Source organism: Nyctibius grandis, chromosome 14, assembly GCF_013368605.1.
Source record: "Nyctibius grandis isolate bNycGra1 chromosome 14, bNycGra1.pri, whole genome shotgun sequence".
Classification (NCBI taxonomy): Eukaryota; Metazoa; Chordata; class Aves; order Nyctibiiformes; family Nyctibiidae; genus Nyctibius; species Nyctibius grandis.
The window spans coordinates 4,192,262-4,219,764 of record NC_090671.1 but is presented as its reverse complement, the minus strand read 5'-3'; the positions used below and the strand labels follow the sequence as shown (position 1 = coordinate 4,219,764).

The window sequence follows — 27,503 nt, the reverse complement described above, 5'->3', positions numbered from 1 at the left end:
GTTTCACTGTTTGCCTGTTGGACCTTATAGATGTAGATGACAGTCTGATTATACAACTGCTGTAACTGAATATTAATTAAAACTCTTACTTAATATTCACATGGGATTATATTGTCTTTAAACCAATTTGCTAACAGGGAGGAAGCAGAGAGACTTGTACAAAGTTCCATATGCCTGAAAAGAAATACACTGGTACATCTAGCAGTGTCTTTGACGTAGGTTCTCCCTAGCAACACTGAAAGCAAATCCATTTGATACTGGCAGTCAAGAAAAGCAACTTACGGGGGAAAAGAGGTGGTTGTTCTTTAGCTTGTGCTGACTCACTCATAACATCAGATGAAGCTACATTAATCTTGACATTGTCTTCAGAGCAAAGTACAGTGGAAGTTTCACCACCATGAGGGGTTTGACCACGGGGAGATGACTGAACGCTAAGCTGAGAGATACCTAGAGTAGATGTCTTGTTTATCATCCTGCTAAGTGGACTGTATCATGCTTTCCAGGTGCGTTTCTGTACATAGAAGAAAAAATGAATAGAAAGGAAGGGTTTTCTATAGTGATTTGGCAATAAAGAATCATATTTCTGTAACTAATTCCAGTATTAAATCCTTCTGGTCCTCCTGTAATCGCATAGATTTTTCTCCAGTGACTTCAAACAAGCTAGTGATTTCTTGGGTATGACCTCCTTCATTTTGTTATCTTTCTTCAATACTCTTCTGCTATAGCATTAATGCCAACAGATTAAGCTAATTTGTAAACAAGTAACACTGCAGCTGCAGAGAGGGTTGGTAACAGAGCAACCTTCTCATGTACAGGGAAGAATAGGTCAAAGTGGTTTGATGAATGTTCAGGTCTCCTCCCAACACCAAATAACCTGGCAAATGAATTTCCTGTGTCAGGACTGTAAAACTGAAGTCTGAAAGCAGACTGAATTCTGCAGGTTTGATAATCAGAACAATATGCATTATAAAGCAAGTGCCCCTGAAGGAACCAAATATTTCCACTAGAAGTTTCATATCAAATATGAAAAGCAGTGTTCAAGTAATATTAGCATACATGACAGAAAGGAAATTGTCATTAATTCAAGGAGAAAAAAAATTCTCAGCAATGTAAATGCTAAAAGATACATCAAGGCTGACATGCACTTTGGTTTCTTCTGCTTATGTTCATTTGGACCTGACTTTAGAGAACTGGTAAGACCATATGGAAAAATTGGAAAGCCTCCTATTTAGAAACAACTCCGTTATTTTTGTGACTTGCTGACTTTCCCTCTCTCTCTGTTTGCTAACAGCAGGAAAAAGATTTGCATAAAAACACAATCTTTGTCTTTTAAAAGTTTCATAACTTTTGGTGCTTATTCCCCAACAGAAATCGTAATCTTCTATCGAACCATTTTAATTATGTCATGAGGGTATGAGCTGCATGTGTTGACAAATCACAAGAGCAAATAGTCTGCATGTAACAACAGCTCATATTTCTAAGAGTGCCTCACCTGGGGTTCTAAAAGCACTTCGTAAGACTTGTTTAATTTAGCCTTATAGGAACTAAAAGCTCAAGCAAACTGCTGAAGATCAAAATGTAAGATATGCTACAGAGTGAGAAACCCACTGTTTCTTTATTGAGCTCTCCTAGTTATGCTCCTAAGCATCACTCATTCTCCCTTCATTTTCCTCCAGTCAATTCAGTAGTTTCAAAAAGAAAAGTGTTTCTGTGGTTTCAGAAAGATAATAAAACAGTTACCAAGTGTTACAGATAAATTTCTAGTGTTTAATTTCCTCTCAGGTATTAACTTTCTTTTAAAAGGTTTTAATCTGAATTGCTTGTTTCCTCCTTTCCTGGGCTCTCCTTTGAACGTGGCAAGTGAATCCTGCCTTCTTTAAAGGCCTCAACATTTGGCATTTGTTTCCGAATTTACCTTTAAATTTCGTGTAAAAAGGCAACCAAACAAATCATGACTAGAACTTACTAGAATAAGGCGTCCAGGACACTAGTCTGAAATACCCATTTGACTGAAACAGATCTATTTGTGTGAACAAGTACTGCTACGTGACTCTAGGTCATAAAACAGGGGCAAAAGCAAACAAGAGACTGGTTATTTTTTAGATGAATAATTAATTCTTCCCACAGCAGTACTTACCACTTAGACCAAGCCACAGTTACGATCAGCTACATACTGCTTTTCCTATTACCTAGTATCAAATTGTTATTCTTCAAAACCTAGAGAGACAAGTAGCCCACAGTCACAAGATCCAGAGCATAAAATGTGGCATCATGGAGTTCAGTTAAGCAACAAAACAAATGCTTGAGAAGTTGGATTAGGTCCCAAGGAAGAAATTAACAATGACGTTACCTTTGTGTTTGTAATAAAGTGCTCCCACATGTATGTTGCTAACTTTTCCTCTTCAATTTCTTTTATTGTTTTTTTTACAACCACCAGGGTCCCTAAGTGAAAACAATTTAGTGAGCTTTCCATTTTGAGAGTCTTGATTTTATTATAAGTTCTTTTAAGAAATGCAATAAGTGGAGAGTAAATGATGGCTGACCACTACTATGATGTATATCCTTGTTTACAAGAAATGGAAAGAAAATGCAAGGTGTATAAGCCATGAGTAAGTTACAGTCACAAGTGAAGAAGATCTTAAGAAAAGCACAGTCATTCTATGAACTATCATGTATGTACTGGGCCAGATTACGCTCTCAACTTCCTCTGTGCAAGTACTGAAGTATTTTCTCCAGTATAGCAAGATTGCATGGATAGAAATGGCAGCAGGTTCATAAAAGTTTGATTTTTCCTTGCTATTGGCTAAATGAAGACCTATACTGGTCCAAAAGTTTAAATGTACATCATGCTGACAAAGGTAAACGAGGAAGCTGCAGTCCTTGCAGCTGTGGTATAACAACAGCTCACTGCGGAGGTAGTCTCATTTATCATTCAGTCCCCACCTAATCAGTCAAAGGTTTTTCAAAGCAGATTAGTGTTCTAAGCTTGCTTCCTTCACCACATTTAAAAAACTCTCGTTTTGTGCAGATGGAGACTGTGTGATCTAAATGTAAACTTAATTTTCCATGGTAACTGTGTAATGAAGTATGTGTGTATGCAGATCAGTTCAAATGACATTGAAGGAGAGAAGTGGTGGTTGGAGACAGCAGCAGAGAGCAGAAGGAAGTGTACAGCAAGGGACTGCACTACTTCAGAACGTGGAAGTGAACCCAGAGCCTTACACATTTATACTCCGCTGTCAGCCTGTATCTGTGAGGCTTGCTGACAAACTGTTTCTTTTATCCCAGTCTATTGGCTGGTCCTAATATGTAAAGGGGTGAAAAACTCATCCACAATACATACTGGACTGATCCTCCCCTCCGGTTTATCAGGCTAATTCTACATAATGCTACTCTGCCACCTCTGTTATACATAGGCACAGTTTGTCTTGACTGAGAATACCCAGAGGGAACAGAACAGCATTGAAGAGCTCTGCCCTGCAAATCAGAGCATAAACTGCTCACTGTTTTACCAAACACTCATAATTCAAATACATGTCAGGTCAATATGATATATTGACTAAAAATGTTGGGAACTTAAATTAATATTTACTTTTAACTGTATAAAAGTTCAGAAGCAATGCATCTTTTACAAGTACCCATCACTGTCATGCATAATTGATAGAATAAAACCAGCTACTAAATATCACTTAATAGCTGGCTTTGTTCTGTAATTATAATGTGTGTGGAACTCCTGTTGAGTTCACTGGGATAACCCTCCAAGGGAAGGCTATGGGAATATACATATGTCTATTACTACATGTATTTAATTTGCATAATTACTAACCAAAAGAGAAAAAGGAAAGAAAACACAACTAAATTTGACTGGGGTAGCTCAGTATTTTCTTCTAGTTCTGCAACTTGCAATAACAGAGGACCAAACCTGATATTAATGTTTACCAGGATATAGAATTATTATTTATTTCCAATATGTTCACAGTACTTTATGAATTATAGATATGGTATTATCTGTAGTTACATATTTATACTACTACATATTATTAGCAATTAGGCATTTACGTGAAATCTAATTTGGGGGCAGATGAAATAACATGACTGATTTGTTTGAGAAAAGACACTGAGACACTGGCTACATTCCATTACATTTGTTTTCTGTTGGTATCATGCCAATGGCATCAGGGGGATTATATGCACATGAGGCCAGAGTTTCAAGATGTGCCTGTAAAATTATGTTCAATAATGATTATGTTCAATGTATCGAGGCTTCCCCCCCCTCCCCCTTATTAAACTGCTTACCTCTGCAGCCAAGCATATGTATAACAGCACACAACTGGAACCAACGCATACTGGCAGGGTTCCTGCATGTGTGCAAGTCACATGGGACAGTTTAAGTGAGTAAAGGCACACCTGGCAAAGTCATGCATTTCTTGTTTCACACGCGATTCCGCGTGTACTCCTGTCCCACCCAACACATTCCAGAGTTGAGAAAATTCTCCAAAAGACTCCCTAATTTTGACATCTGATCATCAAGTTTAATGATTTCCCTCTTAGAAATGTTGGCAGATGTTAGAGGTCTTTCCTCTAAAAATTAATTTCAACTCTCAATTAATATTAGTTTTAAGCAGCACATTGAAAATATTAAAGGATATCATGTTTACACTAGGAACTTTTGCTAGTATAGATTTTTAGGTTAGTTTTTTTAAATACATTTTTACAACTGCCAAAAATCCTGGTGCAGACGTAGGATTAAAGTGGCTTTGTCAGTATTCACCCACAAGTCTGGTATACTCTGAACCAGTAAAAGCTTTTTTTACTGCTAGGAGAAGTCAAACCTAGATGAAGATAATTTTGCCTATGCAGGTATACCTTCATAAAGGAAAGAGGAATGTTAAATCTTTTTAGGTCAGCCTTGCTGAAGAAAGGCGGCTTTCCTTATAGAAGAAAGTAAATGACTTCAGTAATCTGAATGGTCACAATAATAAAGGCAATGGTATTTTTTCTATGTGTAATAAATTATTTGTCTGCCATAAATGTGGATTAGCTCAGTTATGTGTAGACAGAATAGCTACATATCAAAAAGAATCAGCACGGAGTTTACAAAAAGCTTTCAGGGAGGTTCTTATGCATTCAATTTTTTTTTTTTTAATTAAATAATCCTGGTTACCTAAAATGTTCATGTGGCCTTCATTAACCGAGGATCAAAGTGCTTCATAGTGCCATTTAAATAATACAGCTGTAGGTGACTTGTTTAAGGTAAGAAGAAAGTTTTAAGTGATGCCGACAGAGGCTAAGATTCCAAACCACTTTGACTAATACCCTATACCTTTTCTCCTTCCATGACACTATCTCTCAGTAATACTCTATTCCTTTCCCACCTTTTCTAGCTGTTCAGTTAGTGACCATTTAGAATGTTGGATATTAAATATTACTCTAGTAAATGTAACACTTTTCTCTTCAGAATCTCTCAGCCTGTCTGTACTACTTACTAACTTTTTGGTCTGCATGTCTTACTAACAGGAAATATTTTATTTCTTATTTTTTTAATAATGGTTACATATTGTTGTCCCACTGTGACACTAGGGTGTGGTTGCATCTCAGATGACTCTGGAGACTGAGTTTTCCAAGTTGAGAGTCAGTCATGGAAGAAAGGTGAATGAGAGGAAGCTGGTACCTGGGAGTGACAAAAGCCACAAACTCATCAGAAAAGACTGTTAGACATGGATGAGCTTTTGATGCAATAAGGCTCCCAAAGGTGTGTTACCTCTAGAAGAGCTGCTCTGTCCTGCTGAGCAAGAATTTAATCATCTTATCACCTAGTGAGGTTTGACAAATGGAAGACTACAGCGTTACAACAGGCATTAGAGGTGCACTGAAGAGACCTGCATGAGCCAAAGGATTAAAGACTATCTAATGATCAAATGGAGAGAAAACCTGAAGAAGGTGGAAGTAATATGTCTGAACTAGCAAAGAAACCCACTCTACAAACTAAACCACTTATTCTGCTGAATGCAAGTCTTTTATTCTTAATGCTGTGGTCCCATTGTGGGAACAAAAGCATGGCACAAACTCACCAGGCCTCCTCCTTTTCTCCTCAGAGAATCAGTTCCGAGTTGGCTATGAAACTTCTCCTGAGGTCACTAATGTTCTGCCTTCTGAACTTCCTCCTTTTTAAACAGCACCTCAAGCATTGTTTTTGCATGCTTGCTAAGTTTACAGCAGCTTACTTACCCACATTTTAGGTATTTTCTCTTTCTAGTTCACACAAGTAGTAATATTCTGCCTGAATACCAAGTAATGCCAGAAACTGGAAATTGTTGCTTTTTAAAACCACTGCCCTCGGACCACCAAAAGCCCTCTCAGTTGACTTACATGTTTCTTCCTCTGAGTCCTCTGCATCAGAGGAGTATTTGGGTGGCTGGAACTCAGTTCTCCATCTTGTGCCCTGAGCCTGCCAGCCTGCTTTCAGTGGGTTAAAGAATCACAGAATGTTAGGGATTGGAAGGGACCTCGAAAGATCATCTAGTCCAATCCCCCTGCCGGAGCAGGATTACCTAGATCATATCACACAGGAACGCGTCCAGGCGGGTTTTGAATGTCTCCAGAGAAGGAGACTCCACAACCTCTCTGGGCAGCCTGTTCCAGTGTTCTTCCTCTCTAGTGACTCTTGGTGAAGTATGTGAAAGTATTCTCCACCTTGCTTCACAGAATTGACGTGATGCCTGCCAAAAATCATCACAAGCTGGTCAGTGTACTAAAGACACATTATCAAATTGATTAATTTCTCTGTTGCCCACCAACTTAATTTTTAACCGAGATTTCACATTCTTCTGTATTCAAGAGTTCAACATTAGTATTTCCTTCTGCAGTATGATAACAAAGGACAACAATCCCCAATATGAACTGGGAGATCTTTCCCTTAACTCTTTCAGCACCACACAAGTTAACTACTGGATGTCTTGAACTCAGCATCACTTTGTCCACTACTTGATTTAAAAACTCCCTGCCTAATTCTAATTTATAGCAGCCAATTGACCATTGGGCCCCTCACTGTCTTAACTCAGTTGTTACAGCCTGACAGGCACGGCCCTGAAGAGGCTAAATTCCACTTGCTGTCAGAAGGCTGCATTGTTAGTAACACGGAAGCTGGCAGTGAAGCCTGTGGGTGAGCTGAAGACAACAGGCAGGGTATTACTGCAAGAGAAGAAAATAAAGAAACCATGATGCACTCCCTGTAGGATGACAGGTAAGAAAAAAAAGAAAAGGTGAGCTAGGGCAGTGAAAGGGATATGGCACACAATGACTCTACAGCCTTTGATTAAAACGTTAGCAAGAATGTAGCACTGATCCAAGTCAGACAAGTATACTATCCAGGCCTAGGACACATCCCTTTAAGTTAATGTGTTGCTGACTTTTGAATCAAGCGTCATCCGGCTGTATTGATTCTTTCAAACACAATCTAGGCGTGAAAGCTAGGCCTTATTTATTTTACTGAGAAGTAATAACTCCTTTTTCTTACCAGACATATATTAAAGTACATGAAGGTCACACATCAGTTGCAAATTTCAGGCACCAAATTCACTAGTTCTCAAGGGGAGCAGTTTACTCCCTCCTTGCTTCCCTTGATGAAAAAATCACTTGCACAATTTAATGGTTTTGGGATTGTGTTTTTGGTCTTCTTGACATTATTTTAAGTCCAGCAACTATAAATACCAGCCTGAAAACATTTCCAGTTCAAGTATATAACAACTTGTCTGCTAGATATTTCTATACTAACTTCAGAAAAAGAAAAAAAAAAATAAGCAAATGAGATGTCCCGGATAAGAAATGCTGCATGCTTCAGAGAACATAAGGATTTCAGAGTCATGTCAGACTGGCTTAATGTTTTCCATAAGAACCTAGTATTTTGCATAACAGACTTCTCTTGGAATACTAGAAAATGTTTCATGGCCTTGAATTCTTGATGTCCATTTCCAGTAGTTTTCTCTCTCTCTCCTTCTGTCAACTACCAAGATATTTGTATGTAAAAATATTTTTCCCCTTCATAGTGCTTTTTCTACATTTCTGCACACACTAATATAAGCATTCCTTCCTAAAGACCAAAACCCCTGCTGTAGCTGTGTGTTACAATGCCACAAAAAGTGAACAATGAGGTTATGACATGAACCAAAGACAAGTGGTAGAGAAAGATAATTATAAACTAGGAAGTTCTTTTACACCAACAGCCATAACCAGTATTATTGGAGAAAGATGCATAAATGGCAAGTACAATCAGTAGATTTTTTTTTAAGGTTTATCTAATATAGAAAGCTTTAATGTGTGCATACCAAAATCAGTGATCACTCTCATATACCAACAGGAAATGTTATGCACGCTTGTGAATGAACATTTTTAGCCTATGACTTCCTTGAAGTGCCAGATATTATAAAAAGTAGCTCTACACTCTCCAAGTATGGAAAAAGAAATAAAAGAGGATTAACAGAAATGCAGCACATAGAAAAGCTGTAATAACTACCTGATTTAAACAAAAAAAATCCTCTCATAATTCCATAGAATTATTTCTGGGATATTTATGAATGACCCTAAAGGTTTATGGACTCTTGTCAGGAAAACAGTAAAATAAATCCAATCTTAAAATACAGAGATGACCAATCTACTTTTCTACACTATAGATTTATCGTATGTTGCTGGAATAGGACATCAAATATTTCTCCAGTTAAAACCTGGCATCACAATACCCTGTTTATACAATAACTTAATAAATTTAGCTGGGCTGACTATTTGACAAGTAGGTGAGAATCGTTCATTAATATGCAAATGTAATCGAGATGAAATTTGGAATACATTTATTAAAGTAATTGAGCTTCAGTCAACTGTAGTCACAACACAGATTTTCAACTGCCGTTCAGACAAAAGAATTTGTCTTATTTTTCTAAGTTAATGTCTTTATCAGCATGAAAATTAAAGAAGAGCTTCCTGAGCAGTAACAACGTACCATGGAATACTTCAAGTTTTCTCTACAGGAATATATTATTATAGATAGGGTCAATGACATGCACAGAGGAGTGACCCAGTAGTGTCTACACATACAGAAAATTGGTTGCAAGCATATTTTCAGTGCTTGGTGTAACTATGTACTTATTAAATTACTCTTGAAATCCTTTAGGGAATCAAGGTCATCAGTTAATTGTAATACAACGTCATTAAAGTATCGGGGAATTGAACTTTTACTGCTATGATTTGGGATTTTTGATGCCTTTGAGTAAGAAATTACTCACAAAAATAAAAGGAAATCATAAATTTGTCTCAATTATAATTTAGGTGCTAGAAAAACATCAAGCAGCTATAATAATAATGCCAGAAACCTTTCCATCAGGGTAAAGACAAGCTAGATATTCACCAGGATTTTTTAAATCCTGTTTAAATATATCTTGTTTAAGTACACTGGGTCATCTTCACTGAATTCAAATGAATCATACTAAGGATGTATTTGTCCCAGAAGATCAAATTTTACAGTTAACAATCTCACATCTACTGTGTATGCAAAACAAATTCAGTGGGAGATCGTTTCCTAACACAATGACATGCACTCCCAAACGTGATGCCAAATCCTTGCTCACAACAGAACTGCTAGAGATGGGCAGAAGGCTGCACACCCACATGGGCTGTCCCTCTACTAAGCACCTGTATTCAGTGCAGTGGGTGATGTTACTGGGGTGCTTCAGTCTCATTAACTCTTTCTGCTAATCTCCTTCTGTCCCATCACCTGAGGTGCAAAGAAGTTGCAGTCTATTTATACCAGTTTGATTGTCTCTCTGAGGCGGAACATTCTATTATGATCATGGTGAGCTGTAAGTAAAATAACTATGTATCTGTCAAACAATTTAACTACGTACATATTTCTCTCATCATGGAAATTGTTAGCCACTGCTTCATAAAATGGCTTATTCAGTTTTCTTATCTTAATGGATACAGCCTTTATATGAATAAAGTGAGTGACAAAACATCTCCTGCACTAGACGCTACACAGAAAGCATTTAGCCTTTTCCAGAGGCTTCTGGCCAATTGTAAATATAAATGAAACCAATGTGGCATTTCTCTGAAAGCCACTGAGATCACAGGCTTTCTAAATGCCATTTCCTAGATTTTCATAAAAGCATTTCAGTCTGCAGCTGCACCACTCCCTACTAGCCCAGTGAAAGCTCCTCTTTGGGCAGAAGGCCAGACACCACTGAGGATGTTGCAAGGTGCACATCAGCTGGGCACTGCCTAACTTGTTGCGCTAGTAACAAACCGAATATTGAGCTAAGGCTTCCCAGGTGAAAAGCAAGTGCAATTTTATGCACACTGCCACTTAAGAGCATTCTGAGTAAATATTTTCTATAGCAGAAAAAGTAATACAACAATCCATTTCTGTATAAAACAGAAAGCACAGGAGGCAGTAACTTCGAAACTACAGTAAATAGAGCTAAAGTGTATTCTGAAGATTACAGGCTAAAATCGTGGACTAAAACAGTATAATTCTTCTAAATGAACACTTAGCATTACTTGCAGCCGTGCCATCATGAGCTGTGGTCCCATCACAAATCTCAAATGAGGCTGATGAATATTTATATCCTGAAGAATTCAAAGTAATATCCACTGAAGGAAGCAGTGAGAGCAGGAAGCTTGCTTCATGTGGATTAAACCTGAAATTTATGCTCTTACCTAGTTTTAGGGGTCACTGTAGTACTGGAGGGTCTGTCTTTTTGAACATATAATAAAACGGAAGTTGTGTCATTGTGTATCATAATACATGGGATTAGACTGTTGTGTTTAGATAGACAGTAAAATCTAATAAGCAATGAACTATTTCCACTTATGAAATTTCAAACATATACAAACATATTTTGTCACAAAAGGAAAGGAGATTGAGACTCAAACGAACAGCCTGGAAAGGCAGAAGTGTTAGTGGAAATAGCAGTCTTTCCAGTGATTGATGATAATGATTCATACATCATACACTTAAATGGTTGCCTTTGCCCATGACTGCTGTCTAACTAATGTGAGCCATCATTCATGTAAAAGAAAAATTTTGCTTCTGGAAAAAAAATACCGGCTGCAAATTGCCAGCAGTGACAGTGCTAGAAACATGCCAATTAGAGTGATTTCTGCCAAGCAGCAAAAAGGCACAAAACACTGGTTTCCAAGCAACTGACATTATGAAGTATTAAATACATTGGAAACATATTGGCAGATATAGATTTCACTTCTCAGGTAGTATTGCCTCACTCTCTTCTTTGCTTCTTAACTCTACGTTGCCTCTCCACCCTGCTCTTACATACTCCCACTGTTCTACCTACCAGTAAACCATATGCAACAAGGAATACCAACTTACCATGACCTCTAAACACTAACATCTTTTTTGTCTGCATATATTAGAATAGGATTGGAATACCTTCACAGGTATGGACAGACAAGGTTATAACCAAAACTCCAAAAATAACACATTTCTTGCCATTTAAAAATCTTTCAGTAGTTGCTGCCTTTTCAATCACAAAATTTAAACACTTTTGTATTAAAGTCAACTACACAGCCACTAGCAGGAAAATAAGTAGGAGAAACTGCTCTTCGGGTAACAGTCAGTCTAACTGTTGTTGCAGGCATAAAGAATGCATTAGGAGAGGCTGGGCTTTCTGCACACAGAGTGACTTTTAGAGGTCTGCCTTCAGGAAACTTAAACCATTTTAAAGAGCCATCCAGTTTCTAATTTAAAACATAAAAAGCAGCCAGTTGAACACTGTTAAACTGCCAGCAGGTTGACATTAGTTTTATTTAACTAGCACAGCACAGTAAAACAGATGTATGTGAGCCAGTTTCTTCAAACTATGGGAAATGTAACACAGAGGTTTAACATGCCCTTTTTGCAAGTAAAGGCTTGACTGGCTCACGGAACGGCAGGGACACTTTCCCTCTGAGCTTGCAGCTCAAAGCTGCCAATTCCTAGACATCACTGGCTGAGGATGACCACAACTTGTCAGTTTTACATGTGCACCTATGCTTAGATGACTGTCACTGCACAGTGTTTCCAGTTTCTATCACAAATAAAGTATTTTCAGCTAGTCTCATTTAAAACAATATGCTTATTTTTAAGCACTACTTTTTGTGGCGATGTTTAACAATAAGAGTATTTCCAGTACCCTTGAATGGTCTTCATGGCTTCTACAGAAGTGATTTATGGCAACCTGCTTTTATTATGAATTAACCACTACAAGCTTCTAATGCTTTGGTAATCTCTTTTTGCTGTGTAACTGTTCCTACATCTTCCTACAATTTGTTATAAAGACTTCTCCTTTCTTGCTTCTCACACAATACACCCTCATGCAAGTGTGGATTACTTAACATTACTTCTGGATCCCATTTACAGATGTCATTGGAACAAAGCAATAAGAGAGGATCTCCCTCAGAGCTGAATGTCATTTCAAAGGGGCTGTGTTTCTTGAGCTTGCTTAGTTTTACTAAGAATAGCAATAGAAGATTTCCTACTGCAGAAATGAAAACATAATTCTTAGCTCAAAGCTAAAGATATCTGAATGAAGGACAAAGGTGGTGTCTTTTCTGCCATACTGTGTTGCACCCACTGAATCTGACATTGGGAAGTACTTAGTCAAGTAAGTCAGAGCTATTTTGTGTCTACATGGGCAGTCTCCACTGGAAGTAAGATGTATTGATCTCCAAAGGAAGCAGAATGATCATTGTCTACAGATTTCCCAAATGGTTTTTCATTTTATGCTCCACAAAGATAAAAAATTCCTTCCTACATGTTAATGCTGTGTTTAGGTAAAATGTTATCTGAGAGCTGACAGGTGTCTCCCTAAAGCGACTGGGTACAACTCATCAGTAGGAGAGCACTGGTACAACTTTCTACTTGAGACTAGTGACTGATAGTTTTGAAAGATGAGTTTGAGCAACCTTTGCATTTGGTCATCATCCTGTTTTATATCATCATGAGGACTCAAGGAAGTATAAGAGAGTATTACTGAGAGGAGGTATGAGGTCATAATTATAAGGTTTATCTTCAGTTTAATTATGCTTTTAATATGTAAGGTAAAATACTAAAGCTTTATGAATGCAACTAAGTCTGTTCTGGTAATGACTCTTCAAACATTTTTGACATAATTTTAAAATTCATACTACTGTGCTATGTCACTGTGATCATTAAAAAACTTCCTCACAGTGTGTTCCATTATGCTCTTTCATACAAACAAGCTGCAAGATCACAGACCCACTTCCTGTGAATATGTATCAATTAACATCCAATTAAGACAACTGCTGGGTGTTCCTTTCCAATCAGGAGGAAAAGCAGCAAAAACCAAATCCACAAAGGCCATTGCTGTTCACTGATTCCCTGTATTACGTATTAGCATGCTGCTCTGCTAGCTTGATTGCTTTAATTGAAATTAAAAGTTGCTGCTCTGTAGAAGAAAACTCCAGTTTTCTTCTTTCTTTCTTGCATTTTCCATTCTGCTTCTTTTTTTTTCCTCTAAAATAGCTCCTTTTCTATAGTCTGAAATTGTTAATAAGAACTATTGCTGACATGTCCTTTGCTCTAAACCAGCAGTCAGTCATTCTCACTTGAAATTATCTTTTCCCACAACGTCATGTCTCAATATTTAGTCAAAAAGTCTGTGGGTTTGAGTTCTTTGCTCTTCTTACTGTTCTTTTTTCTACCTGCAGATTTAGTCAAGGTAACATTGTGCAAACACTCAATATGAATGGCTATAGCACATTTTCATTGTTAAAAGGTCATACAATGACACTTAAAGAATTTCCAGGCTTACATAATAAAAATTAAAAAAAGTTTAACATATACCTTCAATTTCCAGGTATTAAGTCTGCTGGATATTTTACTGCATACTGGGTAATTTGGCTACTCTGCATTTCAGAAAACATTAGAGAGTGTTCATATTTCAAAAATCTGTTTCCCTGACTTTTCTCAAGCAAATTTCTCCATGGTCATTATAGCTCATATCATACTTCACTTCTTAAATAATATAAAATATGTAGGATTCATGATTTAATTGCCACAATAAATAGAACAAATTATGTTAGGTGTGTTACAGTATCACTACTGGGATACAATGTAAAGAATGTGTGGTATTACACGATATGAAAGGCAAACTTCATTTGAGCATTTATTCAGACAACACTGCTTTCCCAGAAACGAATATAAAAGTGACCATTGCCTACAGAGGAGCTAAAAGGCACATTTCTCCTGAGTGTACTAAGCAGTTTTGACTAGGCCCTGACCATGCTAAACTTCTGATCTTCAAAAAACAAATGCATGTAAATATATCATTTACTGTTCAGTAAATGTACAAAGTAAATATACATTTATTTGTGCAGCAGCACAAGATTAAGTCTTCCCTTTCTTCATCTTCCATCCATTTCAATTGTCATGGAAAACTTGTGGTCAGGAATATCTCCACCCAGGCATTTGAAATCACATGAAGCTAGTTCTGAATGCAACTGCATATTAAATTTATGGGACTAGAAGAAGATGGCAGAGTTGGAGATGCTTTAATAGGTAGGTATTTTCTTACTTATCAGCCCTTCAAACTCTGCTTGGGATATTCAAGTGGAGTTGGGTTCTTTCCATCTTCTTCATCAGCAGTGAAAAGGATTCTGCAAGCTAAATTAGATATTTAAGAACAATTGCACAACATCACTATCCTCTGCAGGTGTAGTGCAGGTACAACTGATGAGGACTTAAACAATTCTGCTGATAATGTACACAAAGGAATGTAATCTTGTTTGTCCCTTTAGCGGTACTGGCTTCTAGAGGTGGGGAGGGAAGAAAGACTAAAATCTGGGATTTTAATCACTCAGAGAAAAGATACATCAAAACACGTTAGGATCAAATCTATCCGCATCATTGAAAGTCTATATTTAACATAATTTTGCAGATTGCATTACCATTAAAAATGCAGTGAAAGGCAAATCTGCATTTATCATGATGTGGTGCAGGAAACAGAAATGTCTTCAGTTAAAAGTAGGCTAGACTAAACACTTCATCTGTTAGAGGAAACAACTGCACTCACCCAGAGTAATGGGCTGGATCTCTTAAGAAGTCTTTCCCTGGAGCTTCTAATTTAGTAGGCCAATTTTGAAAACAAAAATAAAAATCGGAGAAACAGAGGCATCACTGAAATTTAGAAGAATAAGTAAAGCATCTACTTACATGACACACCCGAGTTCCAACTGTAGCTCTTCCAGTGATAATTAATCTTACATCCCCAATTTGACTTTATTCGTAATTTTACCTATGAGAGTAATAAAATGTATCCACCTAATACCTAGCAGTGCTGCAAAGATGAATAAGACAATGCCTGCATGTACTTGAGTGCTAGGCATTGTAAGACTTGTCAAACTAGCATCCCTAAAAGTATAAAATAGTAGTAATAAGATTAAAAATTTAAAAATAATTTAAATGAAAATGGTAAGAAAAAATATGCCCTCTACGTAAAAAAAAAATTTTTTGCTTTCAGTAACAAAAGCAATCCTCATTCACACTCTACCATCCATGCCAATTTAAAAGCTATATATTTATGCAGTGAGTTTAGTTCAGATACATTGCCTAGCTTCCAATCCCAATCTACAAGTTACTTGACAGAGCTGCAGAGGGGTCAAGTGATTTGCACAAAGGTATGTAAAAAGTTAGCTGCTCACCCAAAAGTTAAGGTCAATATCTTGCCCCACGCTGCCACCACCCACACCATTTCTGACCTCCCCATATAGCACTCAACACAGTGCTGTAATGCTCAGAAACATGGAGCAGAAGAAACAGACTGTGTAGAGAGGCAATCTACTTTTTTCCCTTCTGGCATGGACAAATCGTGTCCAGCTTAAGTTTGTACCACTGTTAATCCTATGTGGTGCTTCTTCAGCACATGAAAAGGCTAACTTTGCAAGGCATGTCTTTTCATGGCACTGAATCCTTCAGCTTTAGTCCCTCACATAAAAGGCCCAAACCACCACCTTTGGCGAAAGCACTCCTATGTCATGTTACTCACTATAGTCTCAAAGATGATCTAAGTTTTTGTAAAATCAAATTTAATTTCATAGGTTTCTACAATTATAGGATTAGAAACTCACTCAATCTACTGATTTGGAGAGAATTTCAATGCTGTAGAAAAGCTCAGCTGATCCTAAACATCTCAGGTACACAAAAACACCATGTAGCTCCTAATGGCATCTCAAAAGCATGTTTCCCAAAAAGTATCAAATCAAGACCTCCTCATGTCAACCTACTAACAAAATGACACTTCATTTGTTCAAACTGTAAATTGTAATGAAATGAGTGGTGCAGCCTGCTTCATCCAAATGTCTACAAATAAATTTGTTAATATTTAAAAAAATTGAGCCTTTTAGTACCACTGGTGATGGTAATTTTCATCCTACAGAACACTTGCAAGAATTTTTTGTCTTACTCATTTGAAAACAAAGAATGTAAAGCAACCAAAAGCAAGCTCCAAGCACCTGCAATTCATATATCAAGAAGTAAACTGATCTTTGGCAGATTATCACCAAAAGAACCTAGACCTTAGAACTTGACCTCAAGGAGACAATCCCACTGAAACTTAGCAATGAACAGTGAATGCAGGCAGTCAAACATAACTAACAGTGCATTTATGGCAAAAATGAGTCATGCTTTACTAAAATGGCTTATCCAACCTTCAAAGTACACAGCGTTTATTATTTTGTTTACAGTTTATTACTGTTTTTGGCCAAGTTTATCAAGTGAAAATTCACTAAAAGTGAATAATAAAAATAATTGGGGGCAGAGAAGGATAAAAGGGAAGAATGTGATATTTGTTATCACAAGTAACTAGTATAAAATTTAGAAATTACTCCGATGTGAGAATCTGGGAATACGTAAAAACACTACATTATTGCAAAATGTAAAGTTCTGATTCCTCTACAGTAGTACATGTGAAGAAGCTACTTTTCTCTAACTTCCTTGACTTTTATGCAGTTAATCTCAGCCAAACAGTGCAAGAGTCTAATTTGTCTTCAACATATTATGCTGATACAATACCACGTGTTCTCTTGACTGCCATATTTGCTTAGATTTAACTTAATAATTACATTTTTATATAGATGTGTGCCTTACTGCTGCTTGCTTTAATTCAACTATTTTTATCTAGTGAATGCTCTTCAAAGACTTGAAGTCTAGGAACCTTGTAAACACTTGAGTAATTTGTACCCTGCTGGGGCTGGCAGTGGTAATTTGTCAGTTTTATTTGCAGCAGGCTGTAACTAAACCTTGCCAGATGTAAATCATCTTCTTGTACTACTGCTTGCTGTTTCGGTTGCAAATGAATCTCATTTCTTAGCTTAACACTCACATCAAGAAAGCTAGGAGGTTTCAGGAAAATTTAGAAAACCCTAGAGTCACCTACTGCAAGGCTTATTATGCAGTTTAGCAACTGTTTAAGCTAATACTGAGCAAATAGAGTGAATGGTCTCTGCAGGCAAGTTTGGAGTGCAATCAGAATGTGTGATTGCAACAGAAAAGCATATTGAAGCTTCAATCTTGTCAAATAAACACCACCTGCAGTGACAATGGTGAAACATGGGTGACAACACAGCCTAAGTACTTTTAAGAGTGTGTGTGCCTAAACGGGAGAGTACTCCTTTGCTAAAGCCTATCCCCAATAGACCTCCTTGGGTTTTGTGGTTTTTTGCTTTGATTTTTTTCTTTTTAATGAGACCATAAGAAATGCCCTGCTGGGAAAGTAGTTTATTGTGTCCAGTGGTAATAGGAGATACTTTCTCGGAAAAGCATGCACACTCAGCTACGTTCTGTGGTCTGTCCCATAAAACAAGTAGTGGTTGCTGTCCAAACTCTGCTAGCTAAAAGCCATATAGGATCCCAAATCCGTGTCCTATTATAACAGATCACTATCCATCAGATAAAGGGCACAAAAATCTATTCCTTCCATGTCAGTATCTTCCCTAGACCCAAGTTGGTAGATTCCAAATGAGTCCATGCAGGTATGTCTATAATAGTGGTAGATATTTTCACTGAGATTTTCCATCACATAATGGACATAATACGTCCTAACATTGCTCATTTTTGACTGCTTTATTGGTTCATTTTTGGCTACTTTATTGACTACTTAATCTTGGCACAACATTGTGTCTACAAAGAAGTTATAAGCACCTTTATAAAGAACACTAAAACAATATAGTGTACTATTGATAGACAGAGCTATCAAACAATCATTCCTCATGCAGCATTGATAACATTTTGAGTATACATAAAGCCTATAAAGGAAGAATTGTAACCCATCTTTTCTAAGCTGTTAGTACAGCTGATTATTTCTCCTGTAATTCAACTGCTGCCACTGCAGAACTAAAGATTCCTTTAGCCTTGACTGGCCCATTTCTGTGTGCTCTGGATTCCCTTACCTTGAGTGAGCTAGAGCTTTAGTAAGAGTCCTCAGCTCCTTTCCTGTTTCTCTAAATGGGGAAACCCTCTTCACTGGTTCCGGTGGATCAGACTGAAAGTAATCAACTTGAAAATAAATATTACAGTATTAATTAAGAAGAGCTTAGCATAGAGAAGGTATGTGCAGTCTCAGGGTTCAGTTTTAATCACCAAATATTTTCCGAGATCATCATCATCTGGGACAGCATTGTGTCATTTCACAAGCATGTAAACAAGCCCTAGGACACTGCTGTGCATGCCTGCGTGTTCCAACAGCTCTTAACTCATTGGCTGACTTCAAGTTTGACAGAGATCGTACAGGCAGTTAAGCACCCATGATGTTCATTAAACTATGAGACAGGAAGAAGAGATTGTTCAGTGGCCTAGACTTAAGGAATGACTGCTGTGAGTGCTTATGCACTGACAAACTACAAAAGTATGCATGGGAGAGAAATCTTTTAGAAGTCCCAACCCAGAAAAATTTTCAATCAGACTCAACACAAGGAGGCTGTCACTTGTAAAAAAACCAAAACAATAAGAAAAGCTCCACAGACAGAGCTGGTTTTGGAGCACAGAACATAATGGTTTTATTATTTTCTTTCCCTCTTATTTTATAAGAGTGTACAAACCAGGTCAGCAATTTTACGTAAGGGAACTAAAATCACCTACTGAGTACATTGTTCAAAATGCCTGCAACATTTTTTCTTTTGAGCAGCTATGGAACTGAAATACGTGGGAGATGAAAGCTTTATCTGTTGTTGAACTAGCCCTGGCTCAGAAGTACCCTTTGGGTTTCCAGAGAACAGCTGCATCGATTTCACAGAATTATGATTGCATGCTGTGCATATGCAGTGTTTTTGATGTGTTAGGTAATAAAATACGCAGCTGAGGCAGTGCTCCATGTGCAAAAAGCGCGTGGCTAAAGTGCTGTCCGTTGGGAGGCATAGTGCTGGTGTGCAGAGACTGAGAAGACACACACTTGGGTGGTCCTGGATGAGTTAGTACAGACTCACCACAGTAACTGTTCTGTGCTGACCAAAAAGTGGCATTTAAGTAAAACTATCTCCAGGCCTTTCAATATTTAAAATTGTAGGTTAAGGTCACACCGGGCAAAGGCTGAAAAACTGGGTATAGGCTAGATCTTCAACAACTGTTATTTGTGCAGCTCTACATAACACCCAAAGGAACAGTCCTTTCAGCTTCAGGTTTTTGAGATTAAAAGATGTGTAATATTGACCTATGTACTTTAATAAAAATAGGAATTTTTGAAATAAAAAGTCATTTTGAACGTATTAGCCATTTCTGTGCTAAACTGTAATATAGTTTAAAGGTCAGTCTTCTAGAACTGATGCACGGAATAACTAACACAGCTAAACTGAGTTTTCAGAACACTATTTTTACCAAATTACAATAGAACCCTACATCTCACTCATCAGTGATTTTTTTATGATACCTTCAGGAGGAGTTTTACTAGAGAAAACCTATGAAGTGTTCATCGGTCAGCAACAGGCTGGTTCCTTATGTACAGTAAGGCTTTAAACCTTAAATTCAGCAAACATATTTATAATTAAAACTATGTTTGTCTGGTGCCTTCTTTAACTTCATCTTGAATCACAGCTTCACCAGTAGTCTCACCTCTGGATTGAAAGAGTACTTGATAGTAGTAATCTCAGCCACTTCTTTGGGTGTTTTTTCCTGCACATGTTTTTTCACTGGTTCCTAAAAAATGAACAAAAACATGCAATCATATTTGAAATATGGCTAGTTACCCATACTGTAGCAGGTCATAATTTTCAAAATTAAGTGGTGCAAATAAATTTTTCTACAGAGATGCAAACTAAAGCAAAAATAATGGCTAGTCTATTGTAGAAAAACTTAAAATGTCACTAAGTAACTTTGGTGCACAATTAGATTCTCATATGAAGTACCTGCTGACAAGCTACTGTGCAAAACGCATACATGCTTTCTAAATTACTATACTTAAATGCTTAGAAAATGTAAATTCTCTCTTGGAAAACTGTTATATAGACTGCTGTATCTAACATAAAAACAAAATCCAATTTCCAAAACCAGGAATAGGAAATTACTTACCTGTAATTGCTCTTCCCTGAAGATACACACTGTGATAGACCACTATTCTTAGGTCTGCTTTCACCCACAGTGAAGGCACAGGCTCACAAAAAGCCCTTAAGTCAAACACAAGCACACTTTTAGTCCTCCTTCAACCACCAGTTTATTCAAGTGGAAGGAAGACATATTCCTTCCTATTAAAAAAAAATATATAGGTAGATTAATAAAAGACTTTAGATCACTCAGCAGCGTATGGTGCTCAGGCTAGAAGGATATGGAAACAGTAATTACAGAGGGCTACATTTTTTTGAGAGCACAATGAAAAACCCAATAAATTCTAAGTATTTGGACATCCTTCAATCTCCTTTCTCTTTTCTGTTACCATTTCCATATGGCTATCTTCTCTGCGTTGCATGTCTATTTGTAATCTCTAATGCCAACCACCACAGCATCGTCCCATAGTGCAATAAGCAACACAACCAAAAACCATAAACGTGTGCCAGTTTCCTCATCATCTCCGCTACAGGAATAGCATACAGCAGACTGATGCTGGTGGGACTTTTTTTTTTTAAATTGCACACATTATCTGTATTTAAAGAGAAACCTAGAAGAAAACTGCTTTGGACTTCGAGCAGAAGCATCTTATACTCCAGAAACAGCAGAATTTCCAGTCTGCTTTGCTCCTGACTTCTTTTTTTTCCCCCTGCAGAAGCAGCAAAATGTTGACAATGCCCAGGTACCATTGTTTTTATACCTGGCGATACCTTTCATGACATGATTAAAACCAATTGAGAGTCTCTCAGAATAACTTACTACTCAAGGGAAGGAAGAGTGGTGGAATGTAGCCCAAAGGTTTCAATGGCTTGAAGGCAGCAGTACGCTGGCCACTAGTATAGGGTCTGGATCCATTCAGCTATATTCATTCAAGTGTCTAATGCCACAGAGCACTGAAGAAAAGTTTTCTCAGGTGCAACATTTCCCTGCATCCTACCTCTGGCCAGCCAGCTCTGCCAGTTCATAAGGAAAGGAAAGAGCTGTGAACCTACCTAACCTTTGCAGAGTTGCTCAGGGAGGGAGGTATCGCATACACCACCTCCTCCACTCAGGCACCGATAATGTGATTCAGTCAGCCTTATCGCAGAAAACAGAAGGGAATAGCTTCCTTTTCTACAACATTATCTTTCATTACTACATCATGTACTGAAAAGGTGCAATCTAGGCTTAAAACAGTAACAGTACATAATTATAGAACAGCAGAACTATCTTTTTAATTTGCAGTGCAGATACAAAAATACAAGAGAAAACAATACTGGTATGTGTAATTTGTTAAACTCAACAATATATTATCATGACAATCTGAACAATCTTTGCCTTTTGAGGGTTGGGTTTCTTTTAGCATTTCCAACTTGTGAAGACTTTCATCATAGTTCATCTAATTTGCTTTTAAGCCATCAAAAGGCCTGTTTCAGTGATCATTTCCTGATTTCATTATAGTGAAGTAACAAAATCTCATACAACTCCATACGTAAGAAACAATTTTAAACAAAAAAAAAAAATCATAAAGTAATATATGAAACATCATCTTAAAGCGAGATCACATGAGGAAATGACCCAAATGTTTTCCATGAAAATGATTATGGTCGTTTTTCTTGAGATTGCATCCAGCAGCTCCAGGTGGAATGAACTACAGAAATATTGCAGTAGGTGGAGCTCGATGCCATCTGATTGTCTATAGCGGACCTGGAGGTGACCCCTTTCCGTGGCTAATGGCACACAGGAAGCCCTGGCATTCCTGCTGACTGCCTCAGACAGCTCCTCTTTGTGCGTCCTCTTCATCTTCAGAAAGAAAACTGAAGGCTCCTGAAGTATTTTTGGATTTACAAATTCTTTTGAATAGCTTGTTTCAATTGCAAACCACCGCCTGCAGACACTCTAGATTTTATCCTAACAATTCCCAAATGCTTCCACTTTCTTTTCTAAATAATTCTGGAGATTAAAACTCGTTCAACTCTGACAAATCCTTCCTTTTACTAAACATTGTCTCCATTTAATACACCTGTCACCTTTGCAGGTGTCATTCTCTAAGTTTTGAGAATTTCCAACTTTCTTCTCCAGATCTTATTGTGGAAATAGCCTGAGTTGGTGCTGTGTATGCCATCTATAGATGGAGAGTCGAGGTACAATAAACACGCCTTTAGGTTGTACATTTGCAAATTCTTTTTTTAAGCTGGTGAAAGAACCCATTCCCTCGGCAATTCCTGAAGTTTTTTCATTCTGGGTAACTCATTTAGCTTATATGTTATTGTCAAAAATAGCAGACTGACACACCTGTGGCACTCTTTTTCCTTCTAATACATCACTTGAATAGGAGCACTATGATTACATTCGCAAACTGTGAATGTGTTTTGATGAAAATAAATCAGCACAGCCTCATCACAAGCCAACATTTAGTCATATAAATGCAAGAGTGACCTGGTGAAATATATTTTTTAATTTTACAAAAATGTTTAGAAAACTTTGGTGAAGCACTACATATAGAGATGACTACTGCTGCTCTGCAGGTGGGATTCTAAATGTTGAATTTTAAAGGCAGTATTCTAGCCAAGTACTCAGGATTTTTTTTTTCTTTTACTGCTGCTGCTCACTTACCCTTGCTTACCCTTTCTGCCCTTTCACTGGAATGTGGGAACATGGAACAGACATCAGGACCAAAAGAGAATTCTCAGTTAAACACAAGAGGCTCTGAGGCAAAGACCTTCACTAAGAATATATTGCAGAAAATCAAGATTTCTTTAAGAGTAATGCTATTTCAGTGCTTCAGCTTAAAAAAAAAAAAGCCACAACTAAATCTGCAGATATAAATATGTATCAGCGAAGACAAGATACCTGATTTGTTAAGGTTGTGCTGTATTATATCAATAATGCAAAGCACTTTGCAGTTGAGAATCTCTGTTGCCAAGAGAAGCACTTGATAAGACCTACTGCAGCAGCTCCCATTCCTTGGTCTCTGGTCAGAAATGGTCCCGCTGTTGACGGAAAGGGGCACTCATCCCACTGTTTTACCATGGGCAGTTCTCATGAGCGAGGGAGTTCCAGTCCTGTTCTGCACTCCAATGAACACATTACTGTCAGTGTAGACGTATCAAGAAAATGGAAGGAGGCAGCTGAAAAGTGAGAGAAAGGTTGTCTGCTAGTGAAGGCATGAGAACGAAATTTGGAATAAGTAGATTCAATTTCACCTCTTGTCAGAAATTTCCTCTGACATCCTAAATAAAACATTTAACACCTTATCCCAGCTAGCAGAAGCCTTTTTTTTTTTTTTTTGACTACAATGAATTTTAGTACAAACTCCGCAGCTCATTGTGCCTCCACTCCCTGTGTCTGAAATGGGAAAAAAATAACACTTCTCTTTCACTAACATTTATGAAGTATTCAGCTATTATAGTGATGAAAAGCGTAGGTACAGAAGGACTGTTGTTTTCATAGCAAAACCAGCTCGAATAGCTTGGTATTGTTTATTCCATCAGCTTCCCTCCGTTTATCATACTCCTTAGAGAAATTCTCTTTTTATTTTCTTGTCTCCAAAGACTATTTCCCCAATTCTGGTAAGTTTGGTAAGTTTCGTAAAATATTTGGATCACATTTCAGTTTTAATAGCATTGTTGTCAGGCATTTCCCCTACAGTTACTTTTAACCCTTTAAGCAACTACATTATTTGAGCTGCCATCTTTAGTCTCCATAAACTCTTTTCATTAAGATGACTGGAAAAAAGTGTGATTTGAAAATTTTGAAAAGTGTCCTTGGAAGTCAATGCAAACAAACAAGGAAAAAAAAAAAATTATCGCTACTGTATGACATCTCTTTTTATACTGCTTATATTTCTGTCTTCTGTTTCTGCCATTTACATGGTCTCTGGGCAACATGCCAGTAGTTTAGCTATATGCAGTACTCCCAAAGCCTTTTATTCAGTTTTGATTGCATGCTGGCAATGAAAATATTGCTCAGCCATAGCTAATGTTTTCTAGATATTTTCCCCTACTGAAGTCAGAATTACAAATGTTCTCCCCAAATCTTCCAGAAAACCAAATGTCCCAAAGACATTTTGGATTGCCAAAAATCCACTCTACTAGAAATTAATGTAATCTGTGTTAAACTAAAGAAAAGGGTTTTCTTTTTTTCATAGTGCTCACTTCCTTTTTGCATTTAGTAGAGTTTAAAATAGATTACAAAAGTGCTGAAAAGAACTCTTTAGGCACAAAGGACACTCAGAAAGCAGAAACATCTATAAAAAAACATCTCTAAAAAATTAGTTCCTTACTTCTGCTAGTCTAACACAGGATTTCTTATTGGAATGCTATGCTGAAAACATGAAAGTTCATGAACCAAGGCAGGAGTAGCTAATAAAATTATCAGATCGATATCTGCTACAGCACAGAGTCTCTATTCAATCCAAAAGCAACAAACAAACAAAAGAACATACTACTCTGTTTTATTTCATAGTGAGAACAAAGTTAATTTGAGAAGGTGTTGGGGGAAGACACAGCTGGAGAGCAGAGTTACCAGCCCCAGGAAATTCAAGGAAATGTAATTGAGAACAAATTATCTCTTTAATTACTTTTGACCAAATCAATAAAAAACAGAATAAAAAGCATGATGACTGCCACCTGGTAGAGGACAAAGAACACCAAAGTTGAAAACTACCACAAAACTAAAACACTGCTGTGATTAAGAGCAATCAAATACGTCTCTCTTACAGAAGAAAGAAGAAAGAAAAAAAAAAAAAAAAAAAAAGGAAGGTGAAGGCTATCGGTTCAACAACCAAGCAGTGCATGCAGAAGTTAATGCTTGTTTTTGGCCATTGCTCACTGTTCTCAGTTGTGAAGATTGTTAACTCTTTACTATGTTGTTTGAGTTTCAAATTGTCCCGTCATTACTCAGGGATCAAAAAAAAAAAGCACACAAAAACCCAAGACCTCCTGTTTCCTTCTGAACTTCCATGGTTTCTCCCGTGCTGGCTTTTATCTAGTAAACACCAATGTAGGCACAGCACTTATTCTTGTCAGTGTGTTAATAAAACAGAGCAAGATCTTACCTCTCCTTTGGCTTCATTCCCAGATATGAGTAGTAATAATCACATCTGGAGGTCACAAATGTGTAGCTAAGCACGGCTGGCTCCGAGTGTGATGGATGGGACATAGTCTTCTGGCTAGGCAGAGATGGAGGGACTACAACAGCATCCAGTAGCAGTGAAGACTCCAAAGCCTGCCTATCTGTAATACTTACATGGTCCCCATTACTATAGTAGTTTAGCAGTTTACCACCTTTAAGACATGCATCCTTACAACATTCTTGTCAAGTAGGAGGGTGGAATTATCCTCTTTGTATGTATGAAAAATGAAAGTAGAACAAGGTGACTTGTCCCTGGTCACACACAACACAAACTGGAAGTGAGGGGTATTGAAAGCAGGTCTGTGAAGCCAAAAGCTTGCATCTTGGTCTGGAAGTCCCAGATCACCTCCCACAGTCTGAATCTTACAGCATTTGTCACTATCACTGAAAAACGTTAAAGGAGGCAAATTTCTGAACCTCCTCCTTTCTTCTCAACCACGTTTTAGTTTAACATTCCACAACTATTCTTCCTGTGGATGCTGAGCACTGAAGTTAAAGTGCTGTTGACACCTTGCCCTCTGCGTTTTTCATCTGTCTTGTCGCAACTCCTCATGGACCTTAAGATCTTCAGAGTTTCAAACAGTTCCTTTAAAAGCCTTGGCATTTATATGTGAGCAGGACAATCTGTTTATTTTATGGGCCGAGTAAAAGAAATTTCACTCTGATGTGACCTTTGCTTTGATTTGTTCTTGGAGGGAAGCAGAATGGCCATTTTCCATCTCCAGAAATCCACATCTAGATTTGTAGCAAATATGCTGAGATGACTGGCTCAACTGACCGGTTAGCGAGTTCCTCACACGGTCCCTGACAGTGATCATCTGCTTTATCCTGCTTCACAGCAGAGCTGGTTTAGCTTGAGATTAAATTCTATGGTCTAGTAGATTTCACAGCACCAAGGAAGTAGCATCAAGGTGGCCTGTAGATAAGCACTAATTTTTCTAGGATGTTCTTCTGCTTCTCTCTCACAGGTCCCTATAGTCAGGAGTTACTTCAGCTGGCAATGGCAAAGGACTGCAAAGTGCTAAACTGGCTCAGAAGCCTCAAAGGACTCTACTGTGTAATAATCTTCACACTACCCTGTGCTGTCCGAATAGCTTAAATAAATGTTTCACATACATACAATTAGCATGAGCAAAAAGAGAGGCCTTAAAAACATACAATCAAAAAAGGTAAAGAAATTAGGCAGTTTAGGAAGATGGCAATATCACCGATTTTTAAATAGTAAACTGTCTTTTTGAGATACACTATTTCTCTAGCAATAACTAATTCCTTCTTCCTTTCCTGCCCAGCTTATACCTTAAGCTCATGCATAGACTAAGTCCTTCACACAGGGGTAGTACATCATTCCAGTCCCACCAACATGAATTACATATAACCTCTACACATTAGACAGAAAAGACAAGATGGTGATGAAGGATCAATCCAGCAAAGTGCCTTTGTTCTCTAAAACCACAGTCACATTAGCTAGAATTTCAAAATTATTGAAAACTCAATATTACAACACTATTTTTTCCCCTAGGAATATATGTCTTACAGTTTTTGAATAGGTCTGACTGAAGTGCAGACATGCCTAAAAAGTTATTTACTTTTTCAATGGAACAGATCCGACTTCTACTTAAAGTACCATCACTGGGCCAGAAAAAAAATCTCAGAAAGATGAGCTACTTCCTATTTTGCTGTCAGTCCTACAATGGAAAAAAATTTCAAGTGACAACATAATGCAGAGAGAGATGCTATATAGCCCAAGGTAAAAGAAACTGGCTTTGGAGTCTTTTTTCTTGCAAGTTGCTGTAGC

General features: G+C 37.6%; 1 protein-coding gene across 1 annotated transcript in view; it reads right to left on the bottom strand.

Moving 5' to 3' along the window:
- CCDC60 (coiled-coil domain containing 60) overlaps nucleotides 1–27,503 on the bottom strand; it is a 57,734-nt gene that overhangs the window by 8,827 nt on the left and 21,404 nt on the right. Inside the window, 6 exon segments of the mRNA XM_068412933.1 lie at nucleotides 283–511; nucleotides 2,351–2,442; nucleotides 6,370–6,472; nucleotides 6,650–6,719; nucleotides 18,451–18,542; nucleotides 20,105–20,188. Coding sequence (XP_068269034.1) covers nucleotides 283–511; nucleotides 2,351–2,442; nucleotides 6,370–6,472; nucleotides 6,650–6,719; nucleotides 18,451–18,542; nucleotides 20,105–20,188 — 670 coding nt within the window.